Source organism: Acanthaster planci, linkage group LG05 (assembly GCF_054643075.1).
Source record: "Acanthaster planci isolate LZ-2023a linkage group LG05, COTS_SCS, whole genome shotgun sequence".
Classification (NCBI taxonomy): domain Eukaryota; kingdom Metazoa; phylum Echinodermata; class Asteroidea; order Valvatida; family Acanthasteridae; genus Acanthaster; species Acanthaster planci.
Window position 1 is genome coordinate 3972071 of NC_141781.1, and position 16769 is coordinate 3988839.

General features: G+C 47.3%; 1 protein-coding gene across 2 annotated transcripts in view; it reads right to left on the reverse strand.

Annotated features, from left to right (window-relative positions):
- LOC110986790 (uncharacterized) overlaps positions 1–15521 on the reverse strand; it is a 39749-nt gene extending 24228 nt beyond the window's left edge. The window contains exons 1-3 of one of the 2 annotated variants that reach the window (XM_087136649.1): positions 14710–15521; positions 911–2398; positions 148–589 (exon numbers count right to left, since the gene is read on the reverse strand). In XM_087136649.1, the coding sequence (XP_086992775.1) occupies positions 148–589; positions 911–2374 (1906 nt within the window). In that variant the 5' untranslated portion in view covers positions 2375–2398; positions 14710–15521. Of the gene's footprint in view, positions 1–147; positions 590–910; positions 2399–13481; positions 13873–14709 lie in introns of those variants that run through there. The other variant, XM_087136648.1, reaches the window with a different exon arrangement.
- Between the last annotated feature and the right edge of the window lie 1248 nt (positions 15522–16769).

Consider the following 16769-nt stretch of genomic DNA (forward strand, 5'->3'; position numbering starts at 1 on the left):
CTGCAAGGTAGTAAAAAGGGAGGTTTAAAGTCATTTCAAAGTTGTTAGCCATTTCCTGCATTTTTGGTTAGCCAAAAATGTTAACTTTGCCTAACGCAACGCAATTCAAGGTTTCTACGGTAACTAATTTTTATTGGTTTATCATACCTTCAGTTGGTTGTGATTTGACTGGGCTTTCCTCATTCTCTGAACCACTTTCTTTGTCTTCTTCTTCATCCCCGTAGTCTAGAATCCCCTCTGGAAGGTCATCGGGCTGACTCAGGTCACCACTACAAATGGCTAACTGGAACAAAGACCGACTCAGCTTGTCAGTCACGACATTCTTCAGCTTCGACCAGAACTGCCGTAGTTGACTGCTGTAGACTGTCAGCTCACAGCAATTCTCGAACACCATATTCACTGCCTCTGCAGCAGTCACGCTGACGTAGCGGCGACGGAGCTCCAGCTGGGGAAACTGGTGTCCTGTAATGTCCGCCGGTGACATCACGGCTTTGCGTATCTTCTCTATGGTGGCAGTCACTTCATCAGCCAGCAAAGTCTTCAAGTCTTCAAGAACCTTGCTATCGTCAGGTTTGGCTTTCTTAAGTACCTATTTTTTTAAACAATTACACTAATTCCATTTAAATCTATATGTAACTTGTCTGCACTTGTTGGTTACTCCAATTTCAAAGTTACATACATGAAAGAGTGAGACATTTAGAAAAAAAATTTAAAATTACCTGCAAGATTAAAGTTGTGAAATCACTATTTCATCAAGATTGATAACTCTCTGAGATTGAGTGAAAGTAAGGAAATATTGTAGCACATCCCTCTAAATTCGCAGATAAAAATATCAATACTGTTACGTGTATGCATGGGTAGATGTGTCATGAAAAAGGTAATTGTCAGGAAATGAAACAGTTGTACTTACTGAGATACAATGACCGAAATTCTGGATTCGCAAGCCCAAATCATATGGTCCTGCCATATATTCGTGTCTGATATACTCCAGGAACTTTTCCAGCTGTACCCAATTCCTCCAAAGACCTTTAGCGTCTAGGTATTTGTTCAGGACTTCCAGAACATGCAAAGTGGTAATTTTTGGAATATCAGTGTCATCTTTGGTTGGCGGGAACTTAAAAAACTCGTAGACCAAGGGTTGCTTGGACAAGGGGCCTAGGTGGAGGTCTGCGTAGTCACGCTTATCTGTGGAATCCCTCGGGGCATCTACCATGGCCAAAGACTCCCTGAGCTCATGGAGGGTACAAATGGCCCGGACTTTGACGAAAGCCTGGATGAAGGCATTGACTTTAGACTGGAGTCTGATCAGTTGGTTCAGGGACTGGAGTTGGCTCTCATGTTGGAGTCCCAGCTCCTGCAGACTCGTGGCCTGGAAGTGCTGCTTAAGAAGGTCCACCACACGATCCACTGTGACCAGCTGATTAGCCTCAGCTATATTGCCAATGAGGGTTTGAGCTGCTGCATTGAGTTCACCCCATTTCGGTATCTGTTTCCTCAAGCTGCTGCTCTGTCGTTTCTGTGATGGCAAGGGATGCAGGTACACCTGCTGCCGGCTGGGTGTCTTACCGATGGATGGTTGGATCTGTTGCTGCTTCCGCTGCTGTTGCTGAGTTGATGCCAGAAGCTTCTGTGGTTGAGTTTGTGCAGATGGGATTGCATCAGACTGCTTGGTGCTTGTTTTCAACCGGTGGGGCTGCCCCTGCAGTTGATCCACCACATAGGGCTGTTGCAGTGACAACTGACCTTGTTGCTGCTTGGGGGTAATACTTGGTTTGGGCTTTTGGCTTTGTGGCTGGAACTGTTCACTCAAATCCATAGTGCCAAACCTAAACTCTGGCTGCTGACTTAGGACTGCTCCTTTTGTGCTAGCCTTTTCACTGTCTTCTGCAGGCTGACCTCTTGATTCTCTTGTCATCCGTTCTTGTTGCATGTGACAAGCTTCAGTCTCCTCAGCCTGTGGCTTCTGTGGTTGGGGTTGAGCCCGCTTTGGTTGACCAGGAAGTGTCGGGAAGTTAGAGGCATAATCTCCCAAGATCCCTTGTCCTCCCACAGTGAGAGCCATCGGTGGGACTGGCGATGTGGGTACATCTTTGCCAGCTTTCTCCTCCTTCTTTACTTTGGAGGGGTTTGGGGTCTTTTTCAACCTCAAGAGCTGGCTTTTTCCTGCAGGAATGATATCCACAACATCTTGGACCACAGCCACAAGCTTTTTGACCGACGATTTGCCATATTTCTTGAGTGACAGGTTCTTTTGAAATTGCTTGTGGTAGAGTGCCCGTAGATTACCAAGATCTATGTGAGGTTGGTTTGCTTGCAGGAGCTCAACAAGTTCATATCGAAAGGTTTTAATCTGTTCGTTATACTCTGAAGCCATCCTTCATATCTTCAGACTTCCTTCCTGTAACAAAGGAAATTTGCTCTGAGACATTGTTTATTTGGGCTTTGGCCCCCAAATCATTTCTTTCAGTTGATGTGTCATTTTACACTGGTAGCTAGACACAGGGTACCTCCCACAAAAAAGCCATATATGGTGTTGCAATCCCTAAAAAACTATTCTGCCATTTGTATACTTATTGATGTACTATAACATGGGCCAGTCACCAGACATCTTGTACAATAAATGTATCTCTTTCCATCATGCTGAGAGAAAAATCTTGACTACGCTACTATTCATGCACAACTCCACAATTTAATGGCAATAAACTGTTGGGGAACGTTAGGAAACCGACTTTAAAAATTACAGTCAGACTAGGATTTTGGGGCAGAGAGGAAGGAAAGGGGGGTATTTCCCCCTGTATTTTAAAAGGACTTTCTCCCCATCAGTGCCCTCTTTCCCCTTGTCTGAGTGTTCATCAGTGTTCAACTGAGCCCATGGGTCTGAAATGTCTGAAATACAGGTGTGCCTATTATCATGATTATGAGCGTGCAAATTTACGGACCATATGTGCTAGCCATGCAATAAGAGTCAACTTTAGAAACAGTGACATCATTTTCGAGCAGAAATCTGCTAAAGGTTGTTTCAAGCAGATTTAAGCAGCCCCAAGGAAAGGGAGTCCAAGAGTGTTTCTGACCTTGGAAATATGCTTTTCTGTAATTTGGGAGGGCAAATAAACAGAAGCACAGAGCACACATAGAGACAAACCAACTTCAGCATTCAGAAGCTGTTACATTCTGTATGGTCCAGCGCACGTACAGGGCCGGGATCTACATCTGCACGCAACAATTGTGTGTCATGTTTTCCTTTACGCCATTGAGTGCCACCAAAGCCTGTTATATGTATTGGTAGCAACGGTACTGATTGGTCAAAATCAAGAGATCAAAGGAGCGTTCTCTTCCATAATTCGAATCAGTGGGTATATACAGATACGCTTATCAGCCAGAGTGTCTTCATTTCCTCTGCAAGTGCCCTTTTTTTCACAAGTGCGTATTTACAGCGCTCTTTTGTAATGTCGCACCAAGCACGAACATGGCCTGATGACACACAGTCTGGCAGTAGCGTGCACGATTATGTCTGTGAAAGACATCAGCATGAGAACCAGTGTGTGAACCAACATACGCACACACTCCATGACTGTTCCTTTGCACTACACTTTCCAATCATGATGACTTCATGCATTGGTACTATTTTTAAAAAACAGTGTTGAGAAATTTTGGGGGGAAACGAAATCCGAGAAATCAGTGACATTGCCTGTCTAATCATGAACTTTACTTCTTTGGAAAAACTTCCAACAGTTTGGGCATTCTATTCTTCATTAATGTGGTCATCTATCATGGCATTCTGGGGCACACTTTTGAGACTATAGATAATAAAGCTTTTCCAACATTCTAAAATGGCTCGTTTAACAAGGAAGTAACCGAAAAATTTAGTCAATTAATGACCAAGTCATTCACAAGGTTATCCAATGAGCAAGCATTCATATTGTGACGCAACAGAGGGCGCTAGTCACTAGGCACGGTGCGAAGATATAGATGGCGCTCTGCCCAGTAACAGAGGCAGATGTTAGGCGCGCATAGCTGTGTGTTAAGCAAGCGCGGCACATAGGCTCCGCCTTGTGCGTTGTGCGATATGGCAGCGGAAGTCACTGCTTAGTCACGTGAGCACGTGCGCGGGCGTGGTCATAGCAGCGCGAAAGCTATAAAAGACGCGCGTAGGCTACGCTTAGTGGTCCTGATAAAGGGCTGATCCTGAGGAAAGGGTCGAGAATCCTGTGCAAGGGTTAAAGTCACCTAGCCTAGTGTGACTGTGCCTAAGTCCGAGTGGTGCGTGTGCTGTTGAGGGGCTCGGTAGGTTGAGGGGCTGATTGGTGGTGCGGTATAGTTCCTGATAGGAGCTTGCGGTTGATGCAAGGGCGCATTGCTATCTCGTGACGTGAGTTGCGTGTAGCACAGCCCTGACAATAAGCTCGTAGACTTGCTAAAGTCCCTGATTCGGCACTGGATGCCCGCAATTAATTGTGGTGTTCACTGCTCTGGGCGAAGTCCGGTCACGTATAATCACGCAGTTTCCCTGTCAATAGCGCCCTCTACTGGTGTATTGGTTGAGTGTGTTGATGAATAAACCAGCCGCTTGTGAATTGTTGTATATAAGTCAGGAGTCCAGGCGAAGTTTATTTCGAGTCAGGTCTGTCCGGGTTACGTCATTAAGTTTCGACCAATCAGATTAGCCATCATCTCGACGAAGACCAACTTTCTTGGGGGACGGTATACTTCGGTCCCAACGGACTCGTCCCTAGCCGCTCAGGGACTCTCCGGCGTGCCGTCCGACGCACCGCGCCTCGAGGAGGAGGGCGCCCTCGCCTTCGTCGGAGGGGCGCGGCGCCACAAATTGGTGTCAGAAGTGGGATCAGCCTCGAAGGTTTTGTCTACAGAGAGTTTTCAGTTCCAGTTTCCTGTGATTCGATTGGTCGATGCAGCAGCTACTGTGGGCATCAATTGCGTTAGCTTTGGTTTGCATTGTGTTGGCGGTCATTTACTTTTGGTACGTTTGGCTTATTCATCGAAGAGATAGGAGGTACTTTCGTTGGTTGAGGTCTGCAAGATTTGATCCGCCGGCTGAGTACGAGGTTGAAACAGCAGTATGAGTGGTAGCTCAAGTGAAGGGGACTTGCACAGGTCCCGGATGGAGGTTCAGTTGTTGCAGTGGGAAAAGGCTCAGCAATTGGACAGAATCATGGAGTTAGAAGCAGCATTGCGAGATGCTAAGGAAGCAGGATCGAGCCCGATTGGTAGACCTGGCCCAAGTGATGTGCAGAAGTCATTTGAGCACGTGAGAATTGATTCGGATGTTGTATTCCGGCTCCCTGGCCAAGATTTGGCTGGAAACAGGGAGGAGACGTCAGGGTATGGGTCGTTCAGAGCACCAGCACTGACTGAGTTGAAGACGCCAGAAGTCCATTGCAAGGAAGACGATGGTGGGCGCAGTTTAATTGATTGGACACCTCCAAGGCAAGAGGCGGCGTCCAGTCCGATAGTCTCTGCGGTACATGGAAGGGGTGTGAACGAGAGTCCATATGTTCACATGCCAACTACACCTGATGCAGAGAAGAAGCTCTACAGCGAGCTGATGAGTTTCGCCACGCGTTCGCCAAGTGTTAACGTGCGGGCTGATGAGAAGGATGGGGCGGGGCCTTGTCCAGTTAGAAGGGAGGAGAGAGTTGTTGGAGAAGATGAGTTGTGGGGAAGGCTTGGTCTGGTTCCCCGCCGACCAAGTATTGTTCCCGACCGGTACAGTGGCAAAGTGCCGTGGAACGAGTACTACGGGCACTTCGAGAGTTGTCGGTTGGTGAACCGATGGGACGATTTACAATCGGCCGAGTATTTGGCCGCGAGCCTCCAAGGAGATGCAATTCGCATTCTTGGAGAGGGCGCCCTCCAGGGCCGGAAGTTGAAGTATGAAGAGTTAGTTAAGTTGTTGGCTAGGAGGTTTGGGCCTGGCCAGCAGGCTGAGAATTTTCTAGTAGAGTTACGTCATCGTCGGCAAAAGCCGAAGGAGTCTTTGCAAGAGTTGTGTCAGGTAGTACATGAGTTAGCAGTGAAGGCGTATCCGGAAATTCCCGAAGAAGCGAGAGACCGATTAGAGAAAAATCATTTCATGGACGCTGTAGCTGATCAGTACGTCCGAGAAGGAATCTTCCGAGCAATGCCGAAGAATTTGTCCGAGGCATTGCAGGCGGCGCTTGAGACTAGAACTTCCATAAGGTAGAGGCACAAAGAAAAGTCGACGAGAGACCAGCCAAGTTTGTCAGAGGTATCGATAAAGACATTGAAGAAAGGATGCAGTCTGTCGAACGAGCCATAAAGGGTGTAGCCGACATGACGAAGCAGTTGGAGAAATTGATGGGAGCCATGTTGTCACGACCAGTGACATCACCAGCTACGTCAGACCAACAGGTGCCGGGTACCCCGCCTCCTCAACGGAGGCCGAAGGCGGAATTGAATTGTCATAATTGTGGTGTAAAGGGACACTTTGCTAGAGAATGCACACAGCCGAAACGAAAGCGTCCCCGTAACCAGGGAAACGAGAACCAGCCGACCGGAGGGTCCGCGGAAAGGCTGAGGAATGCAGAGGACCCACAGAAGAAGTTCGACGGGGTTTGAAGAGAAAGAATGAGAACGAGGTTGGAGTCAGTACGGTAATGACTCCGGCAATGGGGCCACACCATGGCTTATTTGTTAAGGGGTCGATTAGATCAACCGAGTTTCGAATATTAATCGATACTGGCGCTACCGACACGTTGATTAACATGACAGTATATCACCAGCTACCGAAGGAAGAGAGGCCGACTCTGCAAGAGTGTGATACCAGAGTCCGGCAGGTGGATGGCACCCCGTTGAAAGTATATGGGACTGCATGGTTAGATTTACGAATTGGGAAGACTGTGCACCCGATTTAAGCCACCTTTGCAGATATTGGAACACCAGCTATGTTGGGAATGGACTGGTTGTTGTCTACAGGAGGTAGTCTTGATTTCAGTAGACTTGAGTTATGTGTCAATGGCGAACGAATTAAGTGCACGAGTGCTGCTGGTGCGCCATTTGTTGGCAAAGTGGTAGTGACAAGGACTACGGAGATACCGGCTGGGCATGAGACCATTGTTCCCGGAACGGTTGTTTGTCAGTATGAGGAGTTGACTGGAAGTATGATCATGGAACCAGTTGAGTCAGGTGGCCGAATTGCGGAAAAGGGCCTAGTAATGGCCAAGTCTGTGGTTGATGTGCCAGCCGAAGTGGTACCCATTCGAGTATTGAACCCAAATAAGGAGAAACGTGTCCTGCGTGCGGGAACAGTAGCTGCAACAATAACACCAGCGGAGGTGGAAACTCCGCCCACGGCAGGCAAGGTTACAGGACACGAGGGGGCGCTACCCAACCATTTGACCGAATTATACGACCGAAGTCGAAGGAATTTGTCCCCACATGATTATGCAAAATTGAGAGGGTGTCTGATTGAGTATCAAGATGTGTTTTCAAAAGGAGACGACGATATAGGCAGAACTGATATAGTTAAGCACAGCATCGGCACTGGTGGCGCTAGACCAGTAAAACAAAAACCTAGGAAGCATCCCGTGGTTAACCAACAAGAGATCAGTCGCCAAGTGGAAGACTTGAAGAGGCGTGGCTTGATTGAACCCTCAGATAGTCCGTGGGCGGCTAACGTTGTGTTGGTAAAGAAGAAAGACGGGACGAAACGGTTGTGTATCGACTATAGAGGTCTGAATGCGGTGACAATAAAGGATGCCTATCCTGTGCCAAGAATTGATGAGACGTTGGATGCGTTAGAGGGCGCTCGATGGTTTTCAACCCTCGACCTCGCCTCAGGGTACTGGCAGGTTGCCTTGGACGAGGATGCACAGCAGAAGTCAAGTTTTGTGGTACGGAATGGGCTGTATCGTTGGAAGGTGATGCCATTCGGGCTAGCCAACACACCGGCTACGTTCGAACGACTAATGGAGAAAGTGTTGTCAGGGCTGCAGTGGGAAATCTTATTGGTGTATCTTGATGACGTCATTGTCTTTGGCAGAACAGTAGAAGAGGAGTTGGGACGACTTCGAACAGTCTTTGAACGGTTGAGAAGTGCTGGGCTTAAGTTAAAGCCAAGCAAGTGTAACCTGTTTCAGAGGTCAGTAACCTACCTTGGCCACATTGTGTCGGCTGAGGGCGTAGCAACGGACCCAGCTAAGGTTAAGGCAGTCGCTGATTGGCCGGTCCCGAAGAATGTAAAGGAGGTGAGGAGTTTCTTGGGCCTTGCCTCGTATTACCGAAGGTTCATCAAGGACTTTGCTAGCATCGCCAGCCCACTGCATACCTTGACGTCAAAGTCAAAGGAATTCATTTGGGACGAGTCTTGTGATAAGGCATTCCACTGGTTGAAACAGTGTTTGCTAGGGGCCCCGGTATTGGCCTACCCGTTACCAAGTAGCGAGTACATCTTGGATACGGATGCAAGTTCAGAGGGCATCGGAGCCGTACTGTCTCAGGTGCATGACGGTGTCGAAAAAGTTGTGGCTTTTGCAAGCCGGAAGTTGAGCAAAGCTGAGAGAAACTACTGCGTCACTCGAAGAGAGCTGCTCGCTGTGGTGACGTATTTGAAGTACTTCCGCCAGTATCTTTACGGTCAAAAGGTCAAGGTACGAACAGACCATTCTTCTCTGGTATGGTTAAGGAACTCGAAGAACCCGGAAGGACAACTTGCACGATGGTTGGAGGTTGTGTCAGAGTATGACGTCACAATCCAGCACCGTCCGGGTGCCAAGCATCAGAATGCTGATAGTCTGTCTAGACGACCTTGTAAACAATGCGACCATTGTAATGCGCAAGATGATTCTGATGGTGACAATGCCGATATTGATGCGACTACTACTATGGAAGAAGATAAACAAAAGTCAACCTCGAGCCCAGGAGGTGTAAAGGGGGCCCGAGTTGCTGTGGTGGAGCCTGCTGTGAGCAGCAAAGGACTTAGGAACGCCCAAATGGCGGATGAGTCGACAAAATGGCTGTTAATTGCCAAGGATGAGGGGAAGGAGTGCCCTCATTGGGATGAAGTAGTTCACAGGTCTCCGGCAAGTAAGACGTATTGGTCCTACTGGGATCAGTTGGTTGTAAAAGACGGTGTACTATACCAGCGATGGGAGTCAAATAATGGTGGTTCAGTCCAATGGAGGTTGCTGGTTCCTGAGATGTTCAGACGCGAGTTTGTAGAAGAACTGCATGGTGGGAAATTGGGAGGCCATCTTGGCCTGAAGAAAACCCTGGCCCGTGTGAAGCAGCGGTACTTCTGGTCAGGTATGAGTGCCGATGTAAGAGCATACATCCGGAAATGTGATCAATGCGCAAGGAAGAAGCCGCCCCCAAAGAAACGGAGGGCGCCCTTGCAACAGTATAATGTTGGAGGAACCATGGACAGAGTGGCATTAGACTTGGTCGGTCCTCTCCCAAGGACCGAAGATGGGAACCAGTGGATCCTGGTGGTTGGAGACTACACCACAAGATGGATGGAGGCATATGCACTCCCGGATGCGAAAGCAGAAACAGTTGCCTCGAAGTTTGTTAGAGAATTGGTTTGTCGATTTGGGGTGCCGAGGGAGGTCCATTCGGATCAAGGGACCAACTTCGAATCGGAGGTATTTCAGGAAATGTGCCGGCTACTGGGAATAAGTAAATCAAGAACAACAGCATACAATCCTAAATCAGACGGGCTCATAGAAAGGTTCAATAAGACTCTTGTCACCATGGTTTCTATGATGATCGACCCACACAAAGGTCAACGCGATTGGGACCAGTACCTCCCATTCGCAACCAGCGCCTACAGATGTACGACACAAGAAAGCCTAGGGGAAACCCCAAATATGATGATGTTAGGCCGGGAAGTCACTCTCCCGATTGATTTAACAATCGAGCAGCCGGCCCCAAGTGATGACGAGGCAAAAGGTGACTATGCAAAAAGTTTGAGGGACCAGATCAGGAGTGCTCACGAGAGGGCGCAGAAATGCCTGGGCAACGCTATGAGACGCCAGAAGAAGAACTATGATCGCCGGGCGTGCGATCCTGGTATCCAAGAGAAGGACTTTGTTTGGCTGTTCAACCCCGCGAAGAAGAAAGGGGTTAGCCCCAAGCTTCAGTTGAAGTGGGAGGGGCCGTATTTAGTAATGAAGAAGCTCTCGGATGTTGTGTTCCGCATCCAGAGGTCAAAGGGCGCAAAGCCCCGAGTTGTACATACCGACAGGCTGAAACCTTGCCATAACAGTCCAATGGATCCATGGAGTACTCCTAGTAGGGCTCCCTCTAGTGAGACCAACACCAGAACAGGCACTGAGAATGCGCAAGAACATCCTGAGGAGGTTGAACCTTGGGGTGATAGGGATGAAGGAAGCAGTCATCCTGCGATCATGGTTACCTCAGAAGGAGGAAACAATTGTCTTGAGGTTTCAGGCAAAGATAAAACAACGCTTGAACCAAGTATATCAATAGAGTCAGGCCATGATAAGACGGAGGAAACTGTGGCGGAGTTAAGGCCTAGAAGATATCCCAAACGGGAGCATAAATTACCGATAAGATATCGATAGTAATTATGTACTCACATTGATTTAATAAATAATCAATGGTTGCTCAAAGTAATGATTAACCAGTTGCTTCCTCTGTTATTTTACAGAAGTAAAAAAATCACATAGATAAGGAGAATAACATGGAGGTCGGGGCTAAGATGGAGTTCCAGTGCACCAGGTGCCCCAAGAAGTTTGGCCACCTAAGGGGCCTGTTACGGCATAAGAAAAGCCATGGGCCAGCACCCTATTTCTCCTGCCAGCGGTGTAATTACAGGGAGAGGCGTCGAGATAACCTGCGGCGGCACTATAAAGTAGCTCACCCGGACAACCTAAGTGACATAGAGAGGATGACGCCCGGGCCAAAGCAAGACAAAGGTCAGGAGGCCAATAAAGGGGAACCAACGCAGAAGGAGGCGAGGCGGATCATCGTGGGAAGCACGCCTGCGGACCGACGAAGTCCCAGTCCCCGACTCACCGTACCATGGGACAAGTTTAGGGACCTCCCAGGGCCCCTTTCCCCGTTAAGAACGTCCCCAGAGAAGGAGAAGCCACGAGAAGAAGAAGACCACCATAACAACGAGAAACCCACCCTGGAGAACGATACCCCTCCAGAGGCCATCCCGGGCAACGACAAGCCGAAAGAAGAACACCCGGCCACGCCCAGCCACCAGGCAGAAGTCCATAAACCAGCGCCAGCCAATGGAGTCACCAGGACCCCCAAAGGGCGTACCCGCTTTGAGCTGAGGAAACCACGCATCCCCAAGACGGCCACCATCATCGAAGAAGTGCTGACACGAACATATGTGGATGGAGTAGAGATTCACCGGGAGACGCGCCAGCGGAAGTATTTCCAAGATGTCCTGATTGACTGCCCCCTTCTGTTGGCAAAATAATAATAATAACAAAACCAAAAAAAAACAGTAGTCGATTTACCAAGAAGATAGGAAATAACCTGATATAAATTAAGCAGCTGATTTACTGAGGACTTTTAAAGTATACCAGGAGCAACTTGATTCTTTACTTTCAATCTCAGAAGAGGCATTCTACTTTCTAATAAGGTTTCATATTTTTATAAGCACCAATCACCTTGATCAAATGTTTCACGCTTGTTCTTACTGTTTACTAAAATATGGTTGGTAAATAAATGTTGTAACAGGTTCTTGTTGAATAAATGTTGCGACTCTGTCGCGTTGTTGTAAAAGATTGTTCGGCTTATCCAAATGAGGGCATTTAGGCCTGTCAGGAGGCTGTGTGACGCGACAGAGGGCGCTAGTCACTAGGCACGGTGCGAAGATATAGATGGCGCTCTGCCCAGTAACAGAGGCAGATGTTAGGCGCGCATAGCTGTGTGTTAAGCAAGCGCGGCACATAGGCTCCGCCTTGTGCGTTGTGCGATAGGGCAGCGGAAGTCACTGCTTAGTCACGTGAGCACGTGCGCGGGCGTGGTCATAGCAGCGCGAAAGCTATAAAAGACGCGCGTAGGCTACGCTTAGTGGTCCTGATAAAGGGCTGATCCTGAGGAAAGGGTCGAGAATCCTGTGCAAGGGTTAAAGTCACCTAGCCTAGTGTGACTGTGCCTAAGTCCGAGTGGTGCGTGTGCTGTTGAGGGGCTCGGTAGGTTGAGGGGCTGATTGGTGGTGCGGTATAGTTCCTGATAGGAGCTTGCGGTTGATGCAAGGGCGCATTGCTATCTCGTGACGTGAGTTGCGTGTAGCACAGCCCTGACAATAAGCCCGTAGACTTGCTAAAGTCCCTGATTCGGCGCTGGATGCCCGCAATTAATTGTGGTGTTCACTGCTCTGGGCGAAGTCCGGTCACGTATAATCACGCAGTTTCCCTGTCAATAGCGCCCTCTACTGGTGTATTGGTTGAGTGTGTTGATGAATAAACCAGCCGCTTGTGAATTGTTGTATATAAGTCAGGAGTCCAGGCGAAGTTTATTTCGAGTCAGGTCTGTCCGGGTTACGTCATTAAGTTTCGACCGATCAGATTAGCCATCATCTCGACGAAGACCAACTTTCTTGGGGGACGGTATACTTCGGTCCCAACGGACTCGTCCCTAGCCGCTCAGGGACTCTCCGGCGTGCCGTCCGACGCACCGCGCCTCGAGGAGGAGGGCGCCCTCGCCTTCGTCGGAGGGGCGCGGCGCCACAATATGTTTGTCTGATAAAGGTTTCAGTTTTGAATTTGCACAGTTTGGGATAGGGTTCTGTTTTCACTGTTCTGTGTGTCATCTTAAGTGACAAAGACAATCTGCACACCCTACAGTTCTTTCCAACTCATAACAGGATTTCAAGTGTCCAAATGCACTACCAAATCGAGAGCCACGACACTGCTGCACTTCACGTGCCATTTTCAACTACGATTCTGCAGTACCGTCCGTGACATTTGCAGTTCACAAGCATGTTCAAGGGTTATATGGGAAGCTTTCCCTGGGTGGTTGTTGCCAACAGGCTCTGCCATTTCAACCTCAGTCCCAGAAATAAGAGAATGTAGAAAGGTAGTGTATATGTATTTACACATAAAGGGTGTCTTACTGCATCGACTGAACTGGTATACGTGTATATATACATGTATTCATCAGTCGCTACAATTCGGACATGAAAAGTATCACAGTACAAGTATACATACGTACATGGGTAATTCCAGAAATTAGGGGTCCATTTTTTTTCGTGTCCCTGTCAAATCTGACATATGATTTTGTAAGTTCAGAACACATTTTCTAATTTCCGAGAGTGATGAATAAATGCAAATAACCTGCCAAACAAATAGTAATAGTTTGAAATCGATTCTAGTGATATTTTCATGTCATAATAACAAAGATCGTGTGTAACAGGGACATGAAATGTCACACTTTTGGACCTGTAATTTATGGAATTACCCACATACACTCCTGAGACCGAGCTCCAAATTCAGCAAAATGGAACTAAAGGAACTTACCTAATGAATGGAATATTGTTACACGCATGCAAAGTCTGGAAATACATGCACTCAGTGATGCAAGTTATACACCATGCAGCGTACGCAAGGATGAGAATTTCTGACTGCAATGTACTTTTATAGGCTGTATTTATAAGCTTTTGTTCAAGCCGACAGGGATTTAAAGACACACCCAGCCCACTAAGCTACATGTAATCATGTGACTGAAAATCTACAGTGTCATTGGCTATCACCTACATGTTCATAAATATTCATGAAGTATTTCTCCTATGGGGAAAATCCCATATGCTGTAACACACTAAGGTTGGGGGATTCCCCTTCCAACATGCAGTATGATCAAACTGACATAGACCAATAGTGCAACCTCATGCAGGCCAATGCTCTTCCAAGTAATTATCATTATGTGTCTACATGTATAGGATTTTGTAGGGTTACACTCTGGCTCCACAAGTCTTTGCACCTAGGAATTTAAACTACATAAATAGTCTGTTGTGTGCAACTGAAAAGATGAATGGCAAGAATCCCACACAGAACAAACATTTTTGAGTGTCAAAACCACTAGTTAACAAGGCAGGGTGCAGGTTAATTTCAGTGCATGTGAAATGTCAGTCTTGTACCCCTATGGCAGTTGCACTCAACAAGGCTTCAACTGCCAACACTTGTTAAGAACTGCATAGTTCCTGACAGCATCCTTGTCAAATTATGAAAGAATTCCATATACAGATACGCTTATCAGCCAGAGTGTCTTCATTTCTTCTGCAAGTGCCCTTTTTTCACAAGTGCGTATTTACAGCGCTCTTTTGTAATGTCGCACCAAGCACGAACATGGCCTGATGAGACACAGTCTGGCAGTAGCGTGCACGATTATGTCTGTGAAAGACATCAGCATGAGAACCAGTGTGTGAACCAACATACGCACACACTCCATGACTGTTCCTTTGCACTACACTTTCCAATCATGATGACTTCATGCATTGGTACTATTTTTAAAAAACAGTGTTGAGAAATTTTGGGGGGAAACGAAATCCGAGAAATCAGTGACATTGCCTGTCTAATCATGAACTTTACTTCTTTGGAAAAACTTCCAACAGTTTGGGCATTCTATTCTTCATTAATGTGGTCCTCCATCATGGCATTCTAGGGCTCACTTGTGAGACTATAGAGAACGAAGCTTTTCCAACATTCTAAAATGGCTCGCTTCAGCCAAAATGGAACTAAAGGAACTTACCTAATGAATGGAATATTGTTACACGCATGCAAAGTCTGGAAATACATGCACTGATGCAAGTTATACACCATGCAGCGTACGCAAGGATGAGAATTTCTGACTGCAATGTACTTTTATAGGCTGTATTTATAAGCTTTTGTTCAAGCCGACAGGGATTTAAAGACACACCCAGCCCACTAAGCTACATGTAATCATGTGACTGAAAATCTACAGTGTCATTGGCTATCACCTACATGTTCATAAATATTCATGAAGTATTTCTCCTATGGGGAAAATCCCGTATGCTGTAACACACTTAAGTTGGGGAATTCCTCTTCCAACATGCAGTATGATCAAACTGACATAGACCAATAGTGCAACCTCATGCAGGCCAATGCTCTTCCAAGTAATTATCATTATGTGCCTACAACATGTATAGGATTTTGTAGGGTTACACTCTGGCTCCACAAGTCTTTGCACCTATGAATTTAAACTACATAAATAGTCTGTTGTGTGCAACTGAAAAGATAAATGGCAAGAATCCCACACAGAACAAACATTTTTGAGTGTCAAAACCACTAGTTAACAAGGCAGGGTGCAGGTTAATTTCAGTGCATGTGAAATGTCAGTCTTGTACCCCTATGGCAGTTGCACTCAACAAGGCTTCAACTGCCAACACTTGTTAAGAGCTGCATAGTTCCTGACAGCATCCTTGGCAAATTATGAAAGAATTCCATATACAGATACGCTTATCAGCCAGAGTGTCTTCATTTCTTCTGCAAGTGCCCTTTTTTCACAAGTGCATATTTACAGCGCTCTTTTGTAATGTCACACCAAGCATGAACACGGCCTGATGAGAGACAGCCCGACAGTAGAGTGCACGATTATGTCTGTGAAAGACATCAGCATGAGAACCAGCGTGTGAACCAACATGCGCACACACTCCATGACTGTTCCTTTGCACTACACTTTCCAATCATGATGACTTTATGCGTTGGTACAATTTTTAATAAAACAGTGTTGAGAAATTTTGGGGGGAAACGAAATCCAAGAAATCAGTGACATTGTTCCCGACCGGTACAGTGGCAAAGTGCCGTGGAACGAGTACTACGGGCACTTCGAGAGTTGTCGGTTGGTGAACCGATGGGACGATTTACAATCGGCCGAGTATTTGGCCGCGAGCCTCCAAGGAGATGCAATTCGCATTCTTGGAGAGGGCGCCCTCCAGGGCCGGAAGTTGAAGTATGAAGAGTTAGTTAAGTTGTTGGCTAGGAGGTTTGGGCCTGGCCAGCAGGCTGAGAATTTTCTAGTAGAGTTACGTCATCGTCGGCAAAAGCCGAAGGAGTCTTTGCAAGAGTTGTGTCAGGTAGTACATGAGTTAGCAGTGAAGGCGTATCCGGAAATTCCCGAAGAAGCGAGAGACCGATTAGAGAAAAATCATTTCATGGACGCTGTAGCTGATCAGTACGTCCGAGAAGGAATCTTCCGAGCAATGCCGAAGAATTTGTCCGAGGCATTGCAGGCGGCGCTTGAGACTAGAACTTCCATAAGGTAGAGGCACAAAGAAAAGTCGACGAGAGACCAGCCAAGTTTGTCAGAGGTATCGATAAAGACATTGAAGAAAGGATGCAGTCTGTCGAACGAGCCATAAAGGGTGTAGCCGACATGACGAAGCAGTTGGAGAAATTGATGGGAGCCATGTTGTCACGACCAGTGACATCACCAGCTACGTCAGACCAACAGGTGCCGGGTACCCCGCCTCCTCAACGGAGGCCGAAGGCGGAATTGAATTGTCATAATTGTGGTGTAAAGGGACACTTTGCTAGAGAATGCACACAGCCGAAACGAAAGCGTCCCCGTAACCAGGGAAACGAGAACCAGCCGACCGGAGGGTCCGCGGAAAGGCTGAGGAATGCAGAGGACCCACAGAAGAAGTTCGACGGGGTTTGAAGAGAAAGAATGAGAACGAGGTTGGAGTCAGTACGGTAATGACTCCGGCAATGGGGCCACACCATGGCTTATTTGTTAAGGGGTCGATTAGATCAACCGAGTTTCGAATATTAATCGATACTGGCGCTACC